The sequence below is a fragment of the Solanum verrucosum genome, unplaced genomic scaffold (genome assembly GCF_900185275.1).
Source record: "Solanum verrucosum unplaced genomic scaffold, falcon-dt-bn FXZP01000110.1, whole genome shotgun sequence".
In the NCBI taxonomy this organism is placed as follows: domain Eukaryota; kingdom Viridiplantae; phylum Streptophyta; class Magnoliopsida; order Solanales; family Solanaceae; genus Solanum; species Solanum verrucosum.
Window position 1 is genome coordinate 2,116,199 of NW_026020370.1, and position 23,607 is coordinate 2,139,805.

Genomic DNA, 23,607 nt, shown 5'->3' on the forward strand with positions numbered 1-23,607 from the left:
TATTTCTTCTGAGCATCGCTCCATTTTTTGGAATGAAATCGAATTAAATATTCATTTTTGTCATGGGGATTGATTTGTTTCAATATTCCACCATAACCAATGTTAGACGCATCTGTCTCAATAATCTTCTGCCATGCTGGGTTAGCAAGGGTTAGACAAGGCAAAGATTGAACACGAAGTTTAATATTCTTTACCAAATTGGTGTGACTATCAGTCCATGGTGAGTTATGGTGATTTTTTAGCCTATCATATAAGGGGGCCAAATCATGAGATAATTTTTTATAAAAGGGGGATATATAATTCAGACTTCCCAAAAATTGTTGCAATTGAGTTCGATCTGTAATAATATCAAGGAACTTTGAAGCAAACTCAATCGATCGTTGAATTGGGGTAATCTTCCCCTGACAAATAAGATGTCCTAAAAATCTTATATTAGTTTGAAATAAACTCATCTTTGGTTTAGAAATCACCAAACCATTGTGTATAAAAATTTTCTTGAAAATGTCCAAATGTTTGATATGCATTTCAAGAGTCTTTGAGTAAACCAATATATCATCAATATGAACAATGATGAAATTCAAATATGGGTTGAAAATATCATTCATAATTTTCTGAAATTCAGAAGGAGTGTTTTTCAAACCAAATGGCATAACATTTCATTCGTATTGTCCAAATGGAACATTAAAAGCTGTTCTATAAGAATGTTCTTTAAATATTTGAAGCTGCCAATATCTTGATTTTAAATCAAATTTTGAAAATATATTGGCATCATATAATCTTGATAATAAATCTTTTTTATTTGGAATAGGATACCTAATCCACTTCAAATATTTGTTCAAAGGTTTGTAATTTATAACCAACATGGGGATGCCTCGTTCCTTTTCAGCAGCATTGTTAACATAAAATGCAGTACAAGACCAAGGTGATTTTGATGGTTTTATCAAGCCCTTTTGTAACAAATTATCAATTTCTTTTTTGCAGAATTCAACTAATTCAGAATTCATCTGACAAGGACGGAATTTAGTAGGAATATCATCCTCGGAGAAATTGTCATTATATGGAAGAGTGACAATATGTTTTTTCTGATTCCAAAAAGCAATAGGATGATCAACACAAATATCAATGGCAATTTATTCAGAAATCAATTTAATTTTTTCTTGTATTTTGGTGGATTTCAAAGTATCAAATATATTCATACTAAACAATTCAAGTTGTAGAGAATCAACATGTTTTTGCTTCATATTAATTAAAGCATTAATATCACGAGAAATATGGTCAGTGATAAAAGTATAACTAATATTCTGGTTTTCATAAGTTGCAGAAAATCCTTTAACAATTATACTAGTAAATGGATAAATAGCATTTATAAAAGGTGTTCCAAGTATAATTGGAGGGTATAACTGATTTTTAACCAAGAAAAAGAAATGTGGAATGCAAACTTTGTTTTGGCAAATGCGCGTATTAGGCAATTTATACTTTATATCTAAAGCATGTCCCGAAGCAGATTTAACCATATAAGTAGTTTTTTCAAAATACTTAGTAGGTATAAGACCTTATTGGATACAGCTAACATCGGCTCCACTATCAATCATAGCAACATTAGCTATGGAAAATTGATTATCAATCAATATGGTGCATTTAACATATCATTTATGAGCAATAACAATTTGCATCATTCTTAAAAACACACCTTGTCTAGGATCAAGATTAAAAGGTTTGCAAGAGTATTATCTTCAACAATATTTTTCCCTTTGTTATTAACAGTTTCGAACTATGATCACATATCATTTGATTCTGTTTAATAGATTTAATCTCTTTTTTCAAGTTTTCAATTTCATCTTTTAAGTCATCAAAAGATGAATCTCTCGTGGAAATAGTTTGTTTATGAAGTCTGTTGTTAATTTCAGACAAAAAGTAAGGAGCAGAATATTCATTTGCAAAATCATTCTTTTGTTTTCAGAGTTTTTTGAAGAACTAGCATTATTATTAACAGCTAATTGAATATTTTTTTCACGAAGGTTATTATCAGTAACTTCTTTTAGAAGTTTTATCACATTATCAGAAGTAGTAGTGTTTAGATTCAAATCTTCAAATTGAGATTACAGTTTATAAAATAACTCATCATTTTCACATAACCAAGTATCACCATTGCAAGTATCGCAAGCATCAATATTATCACGCTGATTATTATCAGATGATTCAGGCAACTCAATTTCTTCTTCTGAACTTGAATCAGAATCATAATCGGACTCAGAACCAGAAGTATATAAAAAACTATAAACCTTATCATGAACTTTTTCATCAAGCTCTAAGGCTTTCAGCTTTTCAAGCTTGCAATTGGGTGCTATATGCCCAAAATTTCCACACTTATAACATTTAATCTTGGCGAGTTCCCGCTTAGATCTATTCTTGGTAAATCTATTAGACTTACGATAAGCTTTTATCTCGTCCCGTTCTTCCTTAGATCTATGTCTATGTTTAGACCTTCTTTTCCTATAAGGTTTGTCGGGATTGGAGCCTCTAGAATCTCTATATTTGGTTTTCTTGCTATCAATCGAAGTACCAGATAAACCAAACTGGGTGCAAAAGTCTCCTAGCTGAGATCTTTCCCTAAGCTTATCTATCTTAACTTGTCTAGATAACTTTAATTCATTGCACAAATTTATCCCTTCTTGAGTGCAAACACCTATCAGTCGACCATAAGTATAATCCTAGAAGGGAATTTCACCATGCTCATTTCTAAGCAATCTTTTAACCCTTATTACAAATAATGAGGGAAGACCATCTATGAACTTTGCTTTCCAATGCTCATATTTGTTTTCGGGTAGCTCCATCACCCTACTCATACAAAGTAGGTTCTACATCGTAGATCGTTTAACAGGGAACGAACAGTCTCAAATTGATTGGTAAATCTACCATTAAAATGTTTTAAAATGGTTAAGACTAAGGTATAAACAACGTTTTCTCTATCCATACCTAAGTTATCAACATCATCACTACTAGCAGTAACATTAATCACAGCAGCCTTTTGCTCAAAGGTCATATAATTATCCCACCAACCTCGAAGTTGGCCAGTAAAACCTGCAATTATCATTTTACAAATATTTCTATCTGTGTTTTTAACATTTTTACAGATAGCTGCATACATAAGTATTCTATGAACAAGAATAGTAACTTGTCTATCAGTCAGACCATCGAGGTTCCATTCATAAATCTCAGAACCGCTATAAGAGGTATTAGTCTGATTCTAGTCTCGTTCCTCTATAAGCACATCTTGAGGAGTGGGTCTGGAATAGTAATAAGTTTGCATGCTAGGCTTATGGCAAACTTAGTATTACCACTATTCTTTTTGGGATAACCCTGAAGTTTATTAAATTCTAAAGAAACATGATTTTAAAATCAAAGGTATTTTCCATTTCATCTGCAAACCTTTCAGACAAGTCCATAGGTTTTGCACTAAATTCAGAAAACTTTTTATCAATTAGATCTTCAAAATCATAAATTGATTTGAATTTAAATTCTGAAATCTCAGGAGGCCTCTGCACAGGAGTAGCCATAGTCTGTGCTTCCGCATTAGTTTTTGAGGTAGAAGCTTTATTAAAAGTCTTTACATCATTTTAAATTTGAATTACCAAAGCAGTTAATTCATCCAATTTCTTATCAAGAGAACCAATATGTTCACCCAAAACTTTAACATAAAGTCCCAAATAATTATTTTGAGAAATCAAATTATTAATTTCGTTGATGCTGACTGCCGCAACATCCTCTTCAACAATTTTTTGAAAGGCGGTAAAAGTTATATCAGTATTATTAGGTAAAATAAATGATGATTGAGGCGGGTAAACAACCTTGATAATATTAACAGTTCCATCTTTATAAGATCGTTCAAGAATGTTGATGAATAAAAGTAAATAGTGGTTATAAACCAAGGTACAAAATATATAATTTGATTATGTAAAGCACAAGTTTCATAAAACTCTTGAGAAATATTATTTAAATCATCGGCACTATAAGTGTCAAAAAACCAAGTTTTAAACTGATTACATTTATCACTTAAAAATTCATTCTGAATATACTTTAGTGCCAAAGAACCTGGGCTAAAATCTATTTGATGTACATTCATCATCAAGTATTATTAAGATCAAAATCCATTTTGGACTGAGAAGGAATATCCTTATAAAAAATATCAGAAGCAATATCATATGCATGAACAATATTAAGACAAGGATTAATTTTTATTTTATTAACAAATCTATCATTTTGATCTGCAGATATAACCGATGAGAGAGTATGCAAAGAGGCAACACGGTTACGAGCCGGGCCATATGCAGATCAATGGGGGAAATATGATGCATAGCAGGCAATCCTCTAGCAGACGAAAATGAAGGTCTACTAAAAGGGATATCATTAAACTGCATACAAATCCTTCCGTCAGAATTTTGAGTGATATGAGAATACTCAGAATTAGTGATTGCATCCGCCATCTATTTTGGAGGAATAACTGACTCCAAAGTCCAAGTAGTTGGAAAATTAATTTCTTTCCATTTTATAGGTCGCCTAGTAGTGACCTTAGATCTAGAAAAATTAGTTTCTACTAAAATAGTTTTAGCAGATGTATCATATAACTTACATCTTGGGTTTAACGTAGAAAGTAATTTGAAATAGATTATATAAGATAAGCAAATTAATTCAGATTCAGGTGCATAATTATAACCATGCATTTTAACATTTAAAGTTAAAGCATCAAGAATATTAGCATCAGTTAAAGATAACTGTAAATTAGGTTGAGTATTAAAGTAGACTAGACCATAAGCCACGGTAGATTCAATCGAACCCATCAAAGATTGTCTAAAATTTAAATTTCTAGCATCACGTAAAGCAGCTAAAAATGTCTCAGGTAACCCTTTAAGGGTGAAAGGATTAAAAGCAATTTGAATCATACCAATATGCAAGAAATTATACTGAAGCTTATATAAGTCAATATCTCGTTTATTCAACAAACGAATAGTCTGTTTTGACGAATTCAACGCTAAAGATTGTTTAGTCGTTTTAATCAATTGCTTATTAGAGATTTTATCAAACCAACCATAATCATAAATGGTTTTAATATTATTTTTTGGAATAGTCCATTTGTTTAACAAATCAAGGTTTTGAGCTATATCTACCTCTTCCAATCTAGTACTCGTTTCTCCAAGATCCATGAAGACAAAGAACATATCTATGTCGTATACTTTACATCAATCTCATATGTACCATGAAAGTTCCTAGGTTTTGATACAAACGAAATCAGGATCTCATAAAAAGTTTTTTGAATTTAGTGCAAAGCCTATGGACTTGTCTGAAAGTTTTGCAGATGAAATGGAAAATACATTTGATTTTAAAAATCATGTTTCTTTAGAATTTAATAAACTTCAGGGTTATCCCAAAAAGAATAGTGGTAATACTAAGTTTGCTCATAAGCCTAGCATGCAAACTTATTACTATTCCAAACCCACTCCTCAAGATGTGCTTATAGAGGAACGAGACTAGAATCAGACTAATACCTCTTATAGCGGTTCTGAGATTTATGAATGGAACCTCGATGGTCTAACTGATAGACAAGTTACTATTCTTGTTCATAGAATGCTTATGTATGCAACTATCTGTAAAAATGTTAAAAACACAGATAGAAATATTTGTAAAATGATAATTGCAGATTTTACGGGCCAACTTCGAAGTTGGTGGGATAACCATATGACCCTTGAGCAAAAGGTTGTTGTGATTAATGCTACTTCTAGTAGTGATGGTGTTGATAACTTAGGTATGGATAGAGAAGACGTTGTTTATACCTTAGTCTTAACCATTTTAGAACATTTTAATGGTAGATTTACCCTGTTAAACGGTCTACGATGTAGAACCTTGGGAGAATTCAGGTGGTATAAAGAAACCTATATGTTCGTACCCTGTTAAACGGTCTACGATGTAGAACCTTAGGAGAATTCAGGTGGTATAAGGAAACCTATATGAGTAGGATGATGGAGCTACCCGAAAACAAATATGAGCATTGGAAAGCAAAGTTCATAGATGGCCTTCCCCCATTATTTGCAATAAGGGTTAAAACATTGCTTAGAAATGAGCATGGTGAAATTCTCTACCAGGATTATACTTATGGTCGACTGATAGGCGTTTGCACTCAGGAAGGGAAAAATTTGTGCAATGAATTAAAGTTACCTAGAAAGCTTAAAATAGATAAGCTTAGGGAAAGATCTCAGCTAGGAGACTTTTGCATCCAATTTGGTTTACCCGGTATTTCGGCTGATAGCAAGAAAACCAAACATAGAGATTCTAGAGGCTCCAATCCCGACAAACCTTATAGGAAAAGAAGGTCTAAACATAGACATAGATCTAAGGAAGAACGGGACGAGATAAAAGCTTATCGTAAGTCTAATAGACTTACCAAGAATAGGTCTAAGAGGGAACTCGCCAAGATTAAATGTTATAAGTGTGGAAATTTTGGGCATATAGCACCCAATTGCAAGCTTGAAAAGCTGAAAGCCTTAGAGCTTGATGAAGAAGTTCATGATAAGGTTTATAGTTTTTTATATACTTCTGGTTCTGAGTCCGATTATTATTCTTATTCAGGTTCAGAAGAAGAAATTGAGTTACCTGAATCATCTGATAATAATCAGCGCGATAATATGAATGTTTGCAATACTTGCAATGGTGATACTTGCTTATGTGATACTTTGAAATCCACCAAAGTACAAGAAAAAATTAAATTGATTTCTGAACAAATTGATATTTGTGCGGATCATCCTAGTGCTTTCTGTAATAAAAAAAAGCATATTGTCACTCTTCCTAATGAAGACAATTTCTCTGAGGATGAAATTTCTACTAAATCCCGTCCTTGTCTGATGAATTCCGAATTAGTTGAATTATGTAAAAAAGAAATTGAATACAAAAGGGCTTGATAAAACCTTCAAAATCACATTGGTCTTGTACTGCATTTTATGTTAACAATGCTACTGAAAAGGAACGAGGTGTCCCAGGTTGGTTATAAATTATAAACCTTTGAACAAATATTTGAAGTGGATTAGGTACCCTATTCCAAATAAAAAAGATTTATTATCAATATATGACGCCAATATATTTTCAAAATTTGATTTAAAATCAGGATATTGATAGATTCAAATATTTAAAGAACATTCTTATAGAACAACTTTTAATGTTCCATTTGGACAATACGAATGGAATGTTATTCCATTTGGTTTGAAAAACGCTCATTCTGAATTTTAGAAAATTATGAATGATATTTTCAACCCATATTTGGATTTCATCATTGTTTATATTGATGATATTTTGGTTTACTCAAAGACTCTTGAAATGCATATCAAACATTTGGACATTTTCAAGAAAATTGTTATAGAGAAAATCATATACATGTGTCCATTTCATCATCATTTCAGTAATTATATAATCATCTGACTCATAGGACGTACATTGAACCTTCCATTTCCTAAGAATTCTATAAATGGGCATTTTATCAAACACATGGTGGGCTACTGTTCATGTAAATAAAATCATGTATTTCAAGAGTACTAAGTCCAACCAATTCCAAAATCCATATAAATCAGCCCACCAACAACATACATATATATATATATATATATCAACCTTCATAATTTGATCATGGAAGCATGAAAACCATAAACATCACATAATAATTCAATTTCATGATAATATGCAAAATAGACCATAATAGGGTGTGTAGTAGTAATTCCATACTTCAAGAGTTCATAAATAACCATAAGAACCCATAAACTTGAAGTAGAAATAGAGGATAAATGGTTGGACTTGTGGAAAGGAAGGTTTCCACAATCAAACCTACATACCTCAACTTTGGAGAATCCTTGATGAAGATTGGAATGGAGAATTGAAGCTTGAGATTGAGTCTTGAATCCGGAATTAGAGCTTGAGATGTTTGAATTTGGTTGAGGATCTTGGTGGAATTTTGGAGAGGGCTTAGAGAGTGTTTTTGAAGTTAAAAAAAATGACTAAGTATGGGACATATCCCCTTTTTATAAAAAACGTCCCCAACACTTAGCCTCAAAAAAAAAAAAAAGCTCACTGGAAATTGCAAATCTGCACAGACAAGTTTTACGAAAATGGTCATAACTTCCTCATCCTAACTCGGAATGGGGTGAAACCAAGTGCGTTGCAAAGCTAACTCAAAGAGCTTTAATTTAATAGGTTGTGACCCTTCCAGTTCCTTGTGTGCTAAGAGATATTCCCCTTTAAAGTTGACCCTCCAAATTGCATTTTTTTGCGATTTTTCGAATTTTGATACGGTTGCTCTAAAATTTGGGTTAGACCCATTTCCCACTCAATTTGACCCCATGAATAAGAATATGAAGTCAAATTTCTGAAATCATGCACAGATTTTGAGATATACGGAAATTACAATTATAGGTGTTTCCGAAGCACATTTTCGGGCATTTTTGGGGTCGTTTCAATCATATGGTGATAGACATCTTCTCTATTCATAATATCGAAGAGATCATCAATTTTGACGATTATTATCGTAATTACTATGATTTATACTATGAGGTATTCGAATAAAACGAAATGTTTTGTTTGTAGGATGGACCCTTCTTAGGTAACCAAAGTCAGAGGAAAAGGCGGCTATACCAGAGGAAGGGGAAGATCATCCCTGGGATCATCAGGATCGCCATACGGATCCTCCTCATCTAGCTCCCCAATTATACAAAGAGGAGGGACGAGCTTGGTGAATCTATTAGAATTGTCTCATAGTAAGATCGGGTCTTGTAAAAACCTCTCAAAAGGAGGCTTCTTCTATACATCTAGAAGATATTCCAGAAAATAATCCATTATACGCACAATTATAGGCGTATCTATCTCAGAAGCAATTATATTATGTTATATTATATTATATTATATTATATTATATTATATTATATTATATTATATTATATTATATTATATATCTTCCCACTACCCCAATCCACCTTCACTCCCATATACCCACTCCCTCACCCCCACAACCCCGCATCACCCCACAACCTCACCACCACTCCCTAAAAGCACCACTATAATACATATACATACACATGCACATCACAAAAAAAATATATTTTGCACACTCTTTTAAACTACAACACTATAGGAAACATAAGAAGAAGGTAGAAAAGAAAACGTACCAAAAAAAACAACCAAAAGCAACTTTCTGAAGAAAAAAAGAGAAAAAAATCAGAAAAACACACACACAGAGAAAAAGAAAAGGAAATCAACAAAGAAAAAAGCAATACCAAAAAACAACACACATCCACACAAAAAAAAAGATTTGTGAGCGTTCTAATCAAGCTTCGGTCAAGATTTTGCGGTTCTTATTTCTTCATTTAAGGTTCAACTTTACCTTATCTCTTTTATTTATTTATGGAATTTGATGTAATTTTATGGCAGGTTGTCTTATTTTTTTTTATTCATAATTTGATTGAAATGAACAATTTGTTAGTTATTATATCTCTGTTTAATGAGTGAAGGTAGCTTTAACAATGATTACTTTTTATTTTATTTATTTATATTCACTAGTTATGACCTCTTAAAATTGAACAAGTCATGACATTGTTCTTATCTTGATTTAGATAATAATGATAAAGTAGGTATAGTTAGGCTAAAATAAAGTAATAAATATTTTTTATTTAGTTATTTTATCAAACAAAAAATGATATTTATTTTTAACAATTCGTTATTGTTTTGTTTGATCAGAAAGTGTATACTTAATTTTGACGTTAACTTTTAGAGTTAATAAAAATAAAAGAGTATAAAATAATCCAAAATTATATATTGTATCCTAGAAGTTTAGATTTATTTTATTTTATTTAATATTTTCTCATAACATTAGATGGGGTTTAGGCATGTTAAAAAGAAAATGATTTCAAATAAGAATGTGGTTACCCATCTTTTTTGAAACACACAAAGGAAATTCAAGGATGTGGTGACACATCTTGGAAAAATTATTCTAAAAAATATTTTATTTAATTAAAATCAAGATATGAAACATAGAATATTAGACAACACACTCGACAGAATAAAGCAGTTATGCTTCAAAGCTATTAAATATTAAAACAAAGAATGCGGTTACGCTTTTAGGTTGAGACCAAATAAAAGTTCAACAATAAAAATGTGAATAAGTCATGGCCTGAAAATAATATATCCAAAAATATTTTAAGTCAAGTATAAGTCAATAAAAGCGACCGTGCTAGAACCACGGGACTCGAGGGATGCCTAATACCTTCCCCTCGGTCAACAAAATTTCTTACCCGAATTTCTAGTTCGCAGACCATATAAAGAGTCATTTCCTTTTGATTGGGGATTAAACAAAAAGGTGATTTGGAACACCATAATTCAATTCCAAGTGACGACTTTGAAAAATAAAATATAATCTGTAATCAATACTGTCACTTAAATTGAAAAAAATCTTCCACCGTGCGCAAAAAGGGGTGTGACATCTCTGACGACTCTGCTGGAGAATAACAAGAATTCGAGCTTTGTTATATTGACTTTTACTAGATTTTATTACTTATTTTGGATATATTGCGTATCATGGCCTAATGTGCTACTTGTTACTCATTTATTGCTTTTTATACTGTTGAACTATACTAAATTGTTTTCTCTCGCATATACCTTATGAGTCTTTAAATACACTTAACACACGTTCACAGGAATGCAATTATGCATCCTACTTTCCCTCGAGAAAAAGTTGGAGTGTCTTGACACCCAGTAAAAGATATTTAGTCACATATGTTAGGCGGAGTTGGACCAGCAATGAACTTGGAATAGCGCTGCTACTGATAAGTTGCCCCTCCCTGGCTCGAGTTCTCCATTCGGATAAGCTAGTCTAGACACCTATCTCCTTCAGGGTTAAACCTAGTGAAACTGAAACACAAATGTGGCTACTCCTAGTAGGCTCCACTTATTTGCATTATTATTTGTAATTGACTTAGTGACTCAACATAGGATTGAATCTGTCTAGGATGTGTATCCCTCTATTATTTGATTACTTAGATAGTTACATGTGTTAATTATCAAAAAATGCATTTATTTAGAAGGTCGTTGATTTCCAATTGTAGGACGATTAGTGAAATGAGAAAAATAGTTTAATTTTTAAATTTTGTATAAAGATAGGGAGAAGACACCAAAAATATTTCTACTTTTACAAGTTATTATACATTTTCTAAAAATGAAATAAAAAGATTTTTCACAACTTAACCAAAATTGTAAATATAATGCATTTGTCAAGTCATGCTTCAATATTTTAAAGTGTTTTTAACTATCCAAACTGAACGAACTATGCACACCTGATTCTCACCCTAATGAGATAAGTAGGCAACCCTATTTGGGTTTGGTGATCTTTACTCAAAAATTTCAAAAAAAAAGACGTTATTCCTTATTAAAAATGTCAAAAAAAATGAAAAAAATAATAATTAATCTTTGTTCAAGAAAAAAAATGTTTATTTCTTATAACATAAAAAAAAACAAATTTGTTAATGATTCCTGAACTATGTTTGACCTGGTTCTTGCTTTGACAAGATACGTAGGCAACCTTATTTTGAGGTTCGGTCCAACCAAAAAAAATCAAGAAAGTCCTCATAACAAAAATTGGGGCAAAAAAAGTGTTTTGTATTATTATTATTCAAATTTAGAATAAAAATGTTTCTCTTATTTTAAAATCTAAAAAAAAAAAGGAGATAAATAAAATGTTTCTTTAAAAGGATTTTTTAGAAAAATAATTAAAAAATATTCTTGACTTGGTTGGTACGAAAATATTTAAGAGTATGCATAAAGAAAAGGAAAAGTGTTAAACTATTTGGCAAGACAGACCAACTTTATTGTGAACTATCGACTTCTTTTGGTATCTCTTGATATCTTTCTGTAATACTTGAGAAACCCTTTTGCTTAAATTTAAGGCTAAAACAAATTCGAACTCATGTTTCATGTGTATTGTATTGTGAGCTTTAGATATAAAATTCAATGACATGACTTTGTTGATCTATAACTTGGTCCGAATGTTGGTTGGAACGTAATTTTGACCAACATTTAACTTGGGAAAGGATTATAGGCTTTCTTTGATCCGATTGTGCCTTTCAAGTCTACCGAATGACATATTATCCATAGAACTCCCATTTCGAGCTTGAAACATTTTCATTTGAATAACCATATTTTAGCGTATATCTTTTTGAGTGCATAAATTCACTATTCCTTGATCTCATCTCCTTGAGCGCATTATCAATTATCTACACAGTGCCAAAGATCTAAGTTAGGTAATAAAGTGAAAAAGATCAAATATGTGAAAGTAAAAAAAAATGACAAAGAAAAGTTAGAATGAAAAAATGAAAAAAAACCTCCAACGAAAAGGAGAGAAAATGAAAAAAAAATAAAAAAAATGAGGAGAAACTTTCGAGAAAATAAATGTTGAATTTAAAAATGAAAAAATATTGAGAGCATTGTTCAAATTCTAAGGATAAAATAGTCACTTTATCCCAAATGAATATCCTACATTTCCCTAAGACTACATTACAAGTCAATGACAAGTTCTATTTGTTCTCATTTTTTGTATTCTCACATTAGTGGATACTTACATGAGGGCCAAGCATATGGTAGCTCAATCTCATGCATTGAACATCTTTTCGAGTGTGAGTGACTTTCAAAATGTCCTACAATCTAAATTATTCTATAGTGCATGAAAAGGGATTTTATTTGTGGTAAGGGCACTAGAAACATGAGGATATGAATAATTCTAGTCTCTTAATTTATGTAAGATAAACTGATCTTGTTTAATACTTGAGAATGTTTGAGATACCATTTGAAACTATATAATTTGTCTGAAAGTAGTTGAAGGTGATTCATATTCATAATATTAATTGTTGGTACCAACCAAAGTCAAAACATAGACAACGATGAACTGATTTGTTTCTCAAAAGATGCCTTTTGTAGGAAAAATAATTTTTGATTTTTATGAACTACGTTTGACCTGATTCTTGCTATACAAGATACGTAGGAAGCCATACAATAGGTCTCGGTCTCACAAAATAAAAATTTATATCCTTGAACGAACGAAATTGGATTATTTCTTTCAAAAAATGATAAATTAAAAAGAGTTTCAAAGTTTCTCAATTTAAAAATTGGGACATATTTTTATTTGTTAAAAAAAATCACTATCATTACTAGGGAACAAACACCTTAGTTTCATTTTGACATTAGGGAGCAAACACTCTAGAGGAACCATCTTTCATTTCTAGGGAACAAACACCCTTGTTGCATTTTGACCTTAGGGAGCAAACACTCTAGAGGCACCATCTTTCATTTCTAGGGAACAAACACCCATGTTGCATTTTGACCTTAGATAACAAACACCTTATAGGAATTTTAGGGAGCAGATACCCTATCATCTTTCATTTCTAGGGAATAAACACCTTAATTGCATCTGTGTCTTGCATTTTTCTTTTGGTAGAAGTATTTCTCATTTATGCTAATAGCTTAAATAATATTTTTCTAGATGCAAACTGGAAAAAAAATAATGTTGTAGTGATTCTCTTTGATGATTCTGTTAAGCAAGATCTTTCTATGTAATATGATTAGTGTAGCAAGACCCTCTTGAATAATGGGACGTAGTATAGCAAGGACTCCTGAATAATGGGACGTAGTATAGCAAGGATCCTCCTGTATAATGGGACGTAGTATAGGAAGGACTCTCTTGAATAATGAGATGCAGTATAGCAAGGACCCTCCTGAATAATGGGACGTAGTATAGCAAGGACTCTTCTAAATAATGGGACGTAGTATAGCAAGGACCATCTTGGATAATGAGACGTAGTATAGCAAGGACCCTCCTACATAATGAGATTTAGTTTAGCAGGGTCCTCCTACATTATAGGGTTAACAAGACCCTCCTGGACAATGGGATTAGCATGACCCTCCTACATAATGAGATTTAGTTATTTTCTCCTAGGATAAACACTTCCAAATCTGATATTGTTATTTTTTATTTTCTCCTAGGATAAACACTTCCTAGTCAGAGAAGTTATTTTTTATTCTCCTAGGATAAACATTTCCTAGTCTAAGACCTTTATTTTTTATTTTCTCCTAGGATAAACACTTCCTAGTCTGAGACAGTTATTTTTATTTTCTCCTAGGATAAACACTTTCTAGTCTGAGACGTTATTTTTTATTTTCTCCTAGGATAAACACTTCCTAGTCTGAGACAATTATTTTTATTTTCTCCTGGGATAAATACTTCCTAATCTGAGACGTTATTTTTTTATTTTCTCATGGGATAAGCACTTCTTAGTCTTAGACCTTTATTTTTTATTTTCTCCTAGGATGAACACTCCCTAGTCTGAGATAGTTATTTTTATTTTCTCCTGAGATAAACATTTCCTAGTCTGTGACGTTATGTTTTATTTTTTTCCTAGGATAAACACTTCCTAGTCTAAGACAGTTGTTTTTTCTCCTAGGATAAACAATTCCTAGTATGATACCATTATTTTTAATTTTCTCGTAGGATAAATACTTCCTAGTCTAAGACCTTTATTTTTATTTTTATCCTAGGATAAACACTTCCTAGTTTGAGACCGTTATTTTTTATTTTTCTCCTATGATAAACACTTCTTAGTCGAAGACCTTTATTTTTAATTTTCTCCTCGGATAAACACTTCCTAGTCTGAAACCATTTTTTTTGTATTTTCTCCTAGGATAAACACTTCCTATTCTGAGACCTATATTTTATTTTTCTCCTAGGATAAACACTTTCTAGTGTGAGACAGTTATTTTTATTTTCTCCTAGGATAAGCAATTCCTAGTCTGAGATGTTATTATTTATTTTCTCCTGGGATAAACAGTTCCTAGTCTGAGACCTATATTCTTTATTTTCTCCTAGGATGAACACTCTCTAATCTGAGAAAGTTATTTTTATTTTCTTGTGGGATAAACACTTCCTAGTCTGAGATGTTATGTTTTATTTTCTCCTTGGATAAACACTTCCTAGTGTGAGAGAGTTATTTTTTTTTCTTCTAGGATAAACACTTCCTAGTCTGAGACTATTATTTTTTATTTTCTCCTAGGATAAATCCTTCCTAGTCTAAGACCTTTATTTTTATTTTTCTCCTAGGATAAACACTTCATAGTCTGAGACCGTTATTTTTTATTTTTCTCCTAAAATAAACACTTCTTAGTCGAAGACCTTTATTTTTATTTTTCTCCTAGGATAAACACTTTCTAATCTGAGACCATTATTTTTTATTTTCTCCTAGAATAAACACTTCCTAGTCTGAGACCTTTATTTTTATTTTTCTCCTAGGATAAACACTTCCTAGTCTGAGACGTTATTTTTTTATTTTCTCCTAAGATAAACACTTCCTAGTTTGCATTTAGTTTTAAAAATAAATCACATTTGCTAATAACTCACAAAAACTTTCCAGTAAAAATTGGGGCAAATTTTTTGTTTATTTCTTTTGTTTGTGATGATTTTCAAGTTTCTTCAAGCGATACATGGATTTGAAATTCAAGAACAAAGTTTCAACTCTTTTCAGAATGATCAATCTCCATGAAAGCTAGAATCAACTTTTGGAATGCATGTAGCAGTCTGACTTCCTGACATCTATTTTTATTCAGCTACTGATCAACAAAACAAGCAGGCCTTCAAAAACATTTTCAAATAGTCATTTTGAAGAGTGCCAAAAACTTACTCTAAGTGGCAAGTTAAGCATCGAATCCATTCAAGATCAAGATACTCACCAAAATCAAGGTGATATCTCAAATTCAAGACTCAAGTGAAGACTCAAGAGAAGCTGAATAGATAGAAGCTTGTACTTTTATTTTCCTTTTGACTATTAGATTTTTTTTTATTTTTTTTTATGTAAGGGTAAGAGCCGCCACCTAGAGCCTCGATGGGACCTCACTTAACTTCCAACTCATCACCTCATCTCCTTGAATATACGTGACCTGATTCCCTTATAACCCATGATATGTAGGATGTCCAAAATCAAGACTCTGTCGCACAAATTTTTCCTTCAAAATACAAGTCCGGTCAAAATTTGTCATGTTATCTACTTCTTTGTCAGAATACTCTTTGTGTTTCCAGTCAAAGAGGGGTAAACTGTAAACACGTCATTTTTGACCGAACTTAAGTTTTACACCATTTTTAGAGCTTAAATATTTTATAAAAATCTAAATTAAATATTTTGACTTTTACCTTATTTTATTAACTTTATTTTAAAATATTTGAAAATTTCAAAAAAGAAATGTTTTAGTTTAATAAATAAGCTAGTATTTCTTATTTATAATTTATTATTAGCTACTCAATTTTTTGTAAGTTTAAAAATATTATATTATTTTATAATATATTAATTATTAAATTAATAATAATAATAACTTAACACTCCCTCACATCTTCCCACTACCCCAATCTACCTTCACTCCCATATACTCATTCCCTCACCCCCACAACCCCACATCACCCCACAACCTCACCACCACTCCCTCACACCACCACTACAATTATGGGTGTCAAATGGGCGGGTTGGGTTGAAATTGGAGATATTAAAATGGGTTGAAATAGAAATCGGATTGGGTCTTGACTCGCCCAAATTTACTTTGAGCTCAAATGGGTTGGCTTCAAATGGGCTAAAAACGGGTTGGGTCATGACCCGCTCAATTTGATCCGATTAATCTCAATAATTTTAACATAGTGATATTTAACTTTTATAGTTACAATTCGAATTTAAGCTCAAGATTTTTTTTTAAAAAAAAGAAACAAATGGATAGATAAATCCTAAAAGATGTTAAATAGATAATAATTCATACCTTTAATATAGGAACATATCTTAGTAAAGAGTTTTAAAACGGGTTGAAATTGAAGATTGATTTGGGCTCAATTAATGATTCCCTTAAAATGGGTTAGGCTTGAATGGGTTGAGATTGAACCCAATTCAAATTATCTTGAACCCAATCCTTAAAACTTTGGCCAAGTTGGGCGGGTTATCTATGTTTGGGTTCATTTTTGACACCCCTAACTACAATACATATATGCCCACACGCACATCACAAAAAAAAAGTTACTGCACACTCCTATAAACTACAACACTACAACAAACATAAGAAGAAGATAAAAAAAAAACATACCAAAAAAACAACCAAAAACAACCTTCTGAACAAAAAAAAAAGAGAAGAAAATCAGAAAAACACACAGATGGAAAAAGAAAAGGAAATCAGCAAAGAAAAAAGCAATACCAAAAAACAATACACATCACACAAAAAAAAATAGATTTGTGAGTGTTCTAATCGAGATTCGTTCAAGATTTTGCAGTTCTTATTTCTTCATTTAAGGTTCAACTTTACCTTATCTCTTTGATTTATTTATGGAATTTGATGTAATTTTATGGCACGTTGTCCTATTTTTTTTATTCATAATTTGATTAAAATGAACAATTTGTTAGTTATTATATCTCTATTTAATGAATCAAGGTAGCTTTAACAATGATTACTTTTTATTTTATTTATTTCTATTCGCTAGTTGTAACCTCTTAAAATTGAACAGGTCATGACATTGTTCCTATCTTAATTTAGATAATAATGATAAAGTTGATATAGTTAGGCTAAAATAAAGTAATAAATAAATTATTATTATTTTATTTTATCAAACAAAAAATGAGATGTATTTCTAACAATTCGTTATTGTTTTGTTTGATTAGAAAATGTATACTTAATTTTGACGTTAACTGATAGCATCCACGGAAGCTCTACTCCATTGAAGGACAAGGATGAAGCTTTAGAAACTCCAAGGAGGCCCATAACAAGATCTCAAACCAAGGAGTTCAATGATAAGCTCAATGGGCTTCAATCGCTGATCCAAATGTGTCTTATTGGGGAAGAAGAGCTCAAGCCCAAGGGAGAGGAATTGTCCAAATGCTACAATTATTTGGTGGCCCGAATTCAAGCCCAAGATGAGGAATTTTAAGGGCAATTTTCGTGCAAATAAGGTCAAGAAGAGTCCAAGAATCAGCCACAACAAGAGTTGCTTTCTGCCCAAGTTTTGAGAGAAGACTAGTCAAACTTTCCAAGATTGTCAAGATTCTTTTCCTAGTTGGGATTTACCTTATTTATTTATTTATTTATATATAGGTTATTAATATTTTCCTTAGTCTATTCATGGTCTCCTAAGTACCATTTAATGCTTTTCTAGAAGTACTAAATTTGTTCCTAGTTAGGTTACTTTATTTCCTTTCTAGAGTAGGATTCCTTGTAATTGTCTTTCTAGGTTCTTGGACGTTTTTTCCCCCTTCTCCTATATATAGGAGTCCTTTTCATTCATTAAAGACAATTTACATTGATATTAATAATATTTGAGAGAGTTCTTTGAACCTTTGTGACTTGTTCTTTCAGAATTTATCTTTAAACCTTTACTATTCATAGTTTAAGGTATAAAGTAACTTCTTCTTGTGATATCTTTGGTTTCTTTTTGGTATTCTTTAGAAGGTGATTAGTTTCTACATACTAATTATTGTCTTTAGTTACTCATAAAGCGGTCAAGATCCGAATCTATCGTTTTGATTCGTTTTCTCAAGTAAAGGCGTTAGATTTCTTCCATAAATCTATACGTTGTTACTTGGATCTTTTCAAGGCCTTAGAACATCTAATCCTTGGAAATTCGTGGATCTTTCCTTCGAATTTCCCATATCTTTAGTTAGTTTTTTTTGTTTCTTTTCTTTCTGCTTCCGCACTCTAATATTCAATTCTCTATTTGTGATCTCCCTTAACCTTGCTGTTATCAAGTGGTATCAGAGCGGTTTTATCAAGATTCCGTTCTTGATAAATCTTGGGATTTCTTCTTAGAGCAAAAAAAAAAAAAAAACACTGTAGCGTGAACAGTAGCGTCGTGAAAAAATAAATAAATTACAATAGCGTGAACAGTAGCGTGAACAGAAAAAAAAAAGTTATAACTTGCTCTCTAAGAAATCTAATTACTTGTCCTCCAAGAAATTTGATTACTTGATACCCACGAAAGTTTATTACTTGCTATTCAAGAAATCTTATTACTTGCTCTCCAAGTTTTTGCATTAATTTGTTTCCAAGAAAGAAGGTTGCAAGAAGAGGGGATTCTAGACCTTTAAGAATAAGAGGAATTTTTTTTTTCTTGTTCTTATAATTCTAAAATAAGTTCCTTTTTATTCGTGTTTTGTTTCAACTAAATCCTACTTGTTCTAGGACTAGTTCTTTACTTTCTTTTTGTACCCCAAGATTCCATACTTTATTACTACGAACTTGATACACGTTTTGGTTTAATTATAAATCTACAAAGTATTCTCGTTCAAAGGTTATTTTGAGTGGAAAAGGCAAGTGTGGGTGAGTTTAAAAGAGGGTAAATACCATATTAAAAGTGTGATACTTAATCATTTATTCTTTTTTTTTTTAGATGTCTAATTCAGGTGGTGATGAGGAAAGGGCTCGTTTAGAAGCCGAGGTCAAAGGAAGGAAGGAACGACTTCACCCTTCAAGCTATGCACCAACAATTTGAGAGGTGGACCCTTCAATTTCAAGAGATGAGGGATATGATTATCGAGCAGAATGACACCATAGCTGCAATTAGAAGGGAGAATAATGTTGTACCCCCAAATAATGTTAGACCCCAAGTTAGAAGGAATGTACCCCATATCCCTTTTGTAAATCCTGAATATGATAATGATGATTTTGATGTTGAATTTAATCTAGAAAGAAGAGATAGGAGGGGACAAAGAGGTAGAGTAGAAGATGATAATATAAATAGTATAAAGATGAAGATGCCATCTTTCAAGGGGACAAGGGATCCAGACTTGTACCTTGATTGGGAGAGACGAGTTGAAGCCATCTTTGATTGTCATAACTACTCTGAGGGTAAGAAAGTTAAACTTGTTGTTGTTGAGTTTTCTGATTATGCTGCTTCTTGGTGGAAAAAGCTTGCTAGGGACAGATTGCAAGAGGAGTTACCACCTATTGCTACGTGGGCAGAGATGAAGAGGGTAATGAGGAAGCGATTTATTCCATCATACTTCCAAAGAGATCTACAATCTCGCCTTCAACGCTTGAAGCAAGGCTCCATGTCGGTGGATGAGTACTTCAAAAGCATGGATATGGCTATGATCCAAGCTAACTGCATGGAGGAAGAAGAGGCTACAATAGCTAGATTTTTAAATGGTTTAAATACAGAAATAGCTAATGTAGTAGAGATACAACAATATGTAACTTTAGATGAGTTAGTTGATTTGTCTGTAAAAGTTGAAAAACAAATTGAGAAAAAGCAGCAAAATAACTCATGGAGAAGTCGACCAAACACTATCTCTAAGAATCCATGGTCAACTCAAGAGGGGAAAGCTCCTTCCAAACCTCAAGATGATAGAGGTAAAGGTAAAGTGGAGGAGGGAGGTAAAACCTTTAATCCTAAATCTTCTAAACCTTCAAGTTCTATTCAATGTCACAAATGTCATGGAAGGGGGCATATGATGCATGAATGTCCAAGTGGAAGAAACATCCTACTTAGAGAGAATGGAGAATATGAGAGTGAAAAAAGTGAGGGGGAAGAAGAAGAGGGAGAAGGTGTAAGTGAGGAAGATGATTTGGAATTGCCTAATGATGGTATAATTGGGGTGGTTAGGAGAATTATGACTATCAATTTGGGTAGTGTTGATGAAGGGCAGAGAGAAAATTTGTTTCATACTAGGTGTGGGATAAAAGGGAAGACTTATTCTATGATTATTGATGGGGGAAGTTGTGCAAATGTGGTGAGTTTATACTTGGTGGATAAACTAGGAATTGCATGCATGAAGCGCTCTACCCCATATAGGCTCCAATGGTTGAATGATTGTGGGGAAGTAAAAGTAAACAAACAATGCATGATTTCATTCAATGTTGGTAGATATGAAGATGAGATTCTTTGTGAGGTAGTTCCAATGCAAGCATGTCATGTTTTACTTGGCCGACCTTGGCAGTATGATAGGGATACTACTCATCATGGGAGAAAGAATAGGTATAGTCTTCTGCATAATGGTAAGAAGTATACTCTTGCACCCTTATCTCCTTCTCAAGTGTTTGAAGATAAAAAACGATTGAGGGAAACAATGGGAAAACAAAAGGGAGAGGTAAAAAGTGAGCTTGAGGGAAAAGAAAAAGGGCAAGAGATAGAAAAAAAGAGAGATGGCCGAGAGAAAGAGAGAGAGGGCAGCGATCTAAGTAAAGAGGTAAAAGAGGGTGTGAGTAAAAAAATAAAATGTTTTGGTGAGAGGAAAGAGGCTAAGAAAAAGAAAAATGAGAGTCTTTATATAAAAGCCAAAGAGTGTTTGAATGCTAGGAGAGAGGGACTGCCCATAATACTACTTACTTACAAAGAAGTATTGATTAATTTTGAACAACTAACTCTTTCTTTGCCAATTAGTGTTTCTTCTCTTTTGCAGAATTTTGAAGATGTTTTTCCTGATGACACTCCAAAGGGATTGCCACCTTTGAGAGGGATTGAGCACCAAATAGACTTTGTGCCTGGGTCTCAACTTCCTAATAGGCCTGCCTATATGAGCAATCCTGAAGAGACCAAAGAATTACAAAGGCAAGTTGAAGAATTTCTTGAAAAGGGATTTGTTCGAGAGAGTATGAGCCCATGCTCTGTTCCAGTTCTATTGGTCCCCAGAAAGGATGGAACATGGAGGATGTGTGTAGATTGTCGAGCCATCAACAAGATAACGGTAAAGTATCGCCATCCTATCCCTCGTCTTGATGACATGTTGGACCAACTGTATGGGTCCAAAATCTTTTCTAAAATTGATCTAAAGAGTGGTTACCATCAGATTCATATGAATCCTGGAGATGAATGGAAAACTGCTTTTAAGACCAAATATGGACTTTATGAGTGGTTAGTTATGCCATTTGGCTTGACTAATGCACCAAGCACTTTTATGAGACTAATGAATCATGTTTTTAAAGATTTCCATGGAAAATTTATTGTGGTGTATTTTGATGACATCTTGATCTTTTCTCAAAATCTGGATGAACACCTAGAGCACTTAAAACAAGTTTTTGAAGTTCTTAAAAATCAGCGCTTATTTGCTAATCTCAAAAAGTGTACTTTCTATGTGGATCGTGTGGTTTTCTTAGGTTTTGTGGTCAGTTCTAAGGGAGTTGAAGTAGATGATGAGAAAATCAAGGCAATAAAAGAATGGCCTAAACCTAATAGTGTAACTGAAGTTAGGAGTTTTCATGGACTTGCTAGTTTTTATAGGAGGTTTGTGCGAGACTTTAGCACCATTGCTGCTCCTTTAACTGAAGTTATTAAAAAAGATAAGGTTTTTACATGGGGAAAGGAACAAGATGATGCATTTAACTTGCTGAAGGATAAATTGTGTTCTGCTCCTCTTTTACAATTGCCTGATTTTTCTAAGTCTTTTGAAGTTGAGTGTGATGCCTCTGGTAAGGGCATAGGTGCAGTTTCGATGCAAGACTCCAAGCCAATTGCCTACTTTAGTGAAAAGCTAAGTGGAGCAACATTGAACTACTCAACTTATGATAAGGAGCTATATGCCTTGGTAAGGGCGTTAGCTACATGGCAGCACTACTTGTGGCCTTGAGAATTTGTGGTCAAGACTGATCATGAGTCATTAAAATACTTGAAGAGCCAAGGTAAACTTAGTCGTAGGCATGCTAAATGGGTAGAGTTTATTGAAACTTTTCCTTATGTAATTGCTTACAAACAAGGAAAGGAGAATGTGGTTGCTGATGCACTCTCAAAAAGGTATGTTTTGATCTCTACTCTTCAAAGTTATTGGGTTTTGACCAAATCAAGTTCCTCTATGCTAATGATTCTGATTTTGGTGAGATTTTTGCTAAATGTAAGTTAGGTCCTTTTGAGAAATTTAATCTTCAAGATGAATTTCTATTCAAGGAAAATAAATTATGTGTTCCTAACTGCTCGTTGCGTGGACTATTTGTTAGGGAAGCACATTGTGGAGGGCTAATGGGACATTTTGGTGTACCCAAAACACTGGAAATACTTTCTGAACATTTTTATTGGCCTAGTATGAGAAAGGATGTTGAAAAAGTGTGTTCTTATTGTCTTGAATGTAAACAGGCTAAGTCTAGAACATTGCCGCATGGTCTTTATACTCCTTTACTTGTTTCTAATTCCCCTTGGATTGATATTTCTATGGATTTCATATTGGGGTTGCCAAGGACTAAGTATGGTAAGGATAGTATATTTGTGGTAGTAGATAGATTTTCTAAAATGGCTCGTTTTATCCCATGTAAAAAGACTAATGATGCATCTCATGTGGCTGACTTGTTTGTAAAGGAAGTGGTTAAATTGCATGGAATACCTAGAACTATTGTTAGTGATAGGGATGCCAAGTTCTTAAGTCACTTTTGGAGAATTCTTTGGGGCAAGTTGGGAACTAAATTGCTATTTTCTACATCTTGTCACCCACAAACGGACGGGCAAACGGAAGTGGTTAATAGAACTTTAGGGAACATGTTGAGGGCTGTTTTGAAAGGAAAGTTGACTTCTTGGGAAGATTACTTACCTATTGTAGAATTTGC

The 23,607-nt window shown here is 32.7% G+C and overlaps 1 protein-coding gene across 1 annotated transcript; it reads left to right on the forward strand.

Moving 5' to 3' along the window:
• Positions 1-6,014: 6,014 nt before the first annotated feature.
• LOC125838321 (uncharacterized) lies at positions 6,015-6,950 on the forward strand. Its single transcript, XM_049517384.1, has one exon. The coding sequence runs from the start codon at positions 6,015-6,017 to the stop codon at positions 6,948-6,950; it is 936 nt and encodes a 311-aa protein (XP_049373341.1).
• The last annotated feature ends 16,657 nt before the right edge of the window (positions 6,951-23,607 follow it).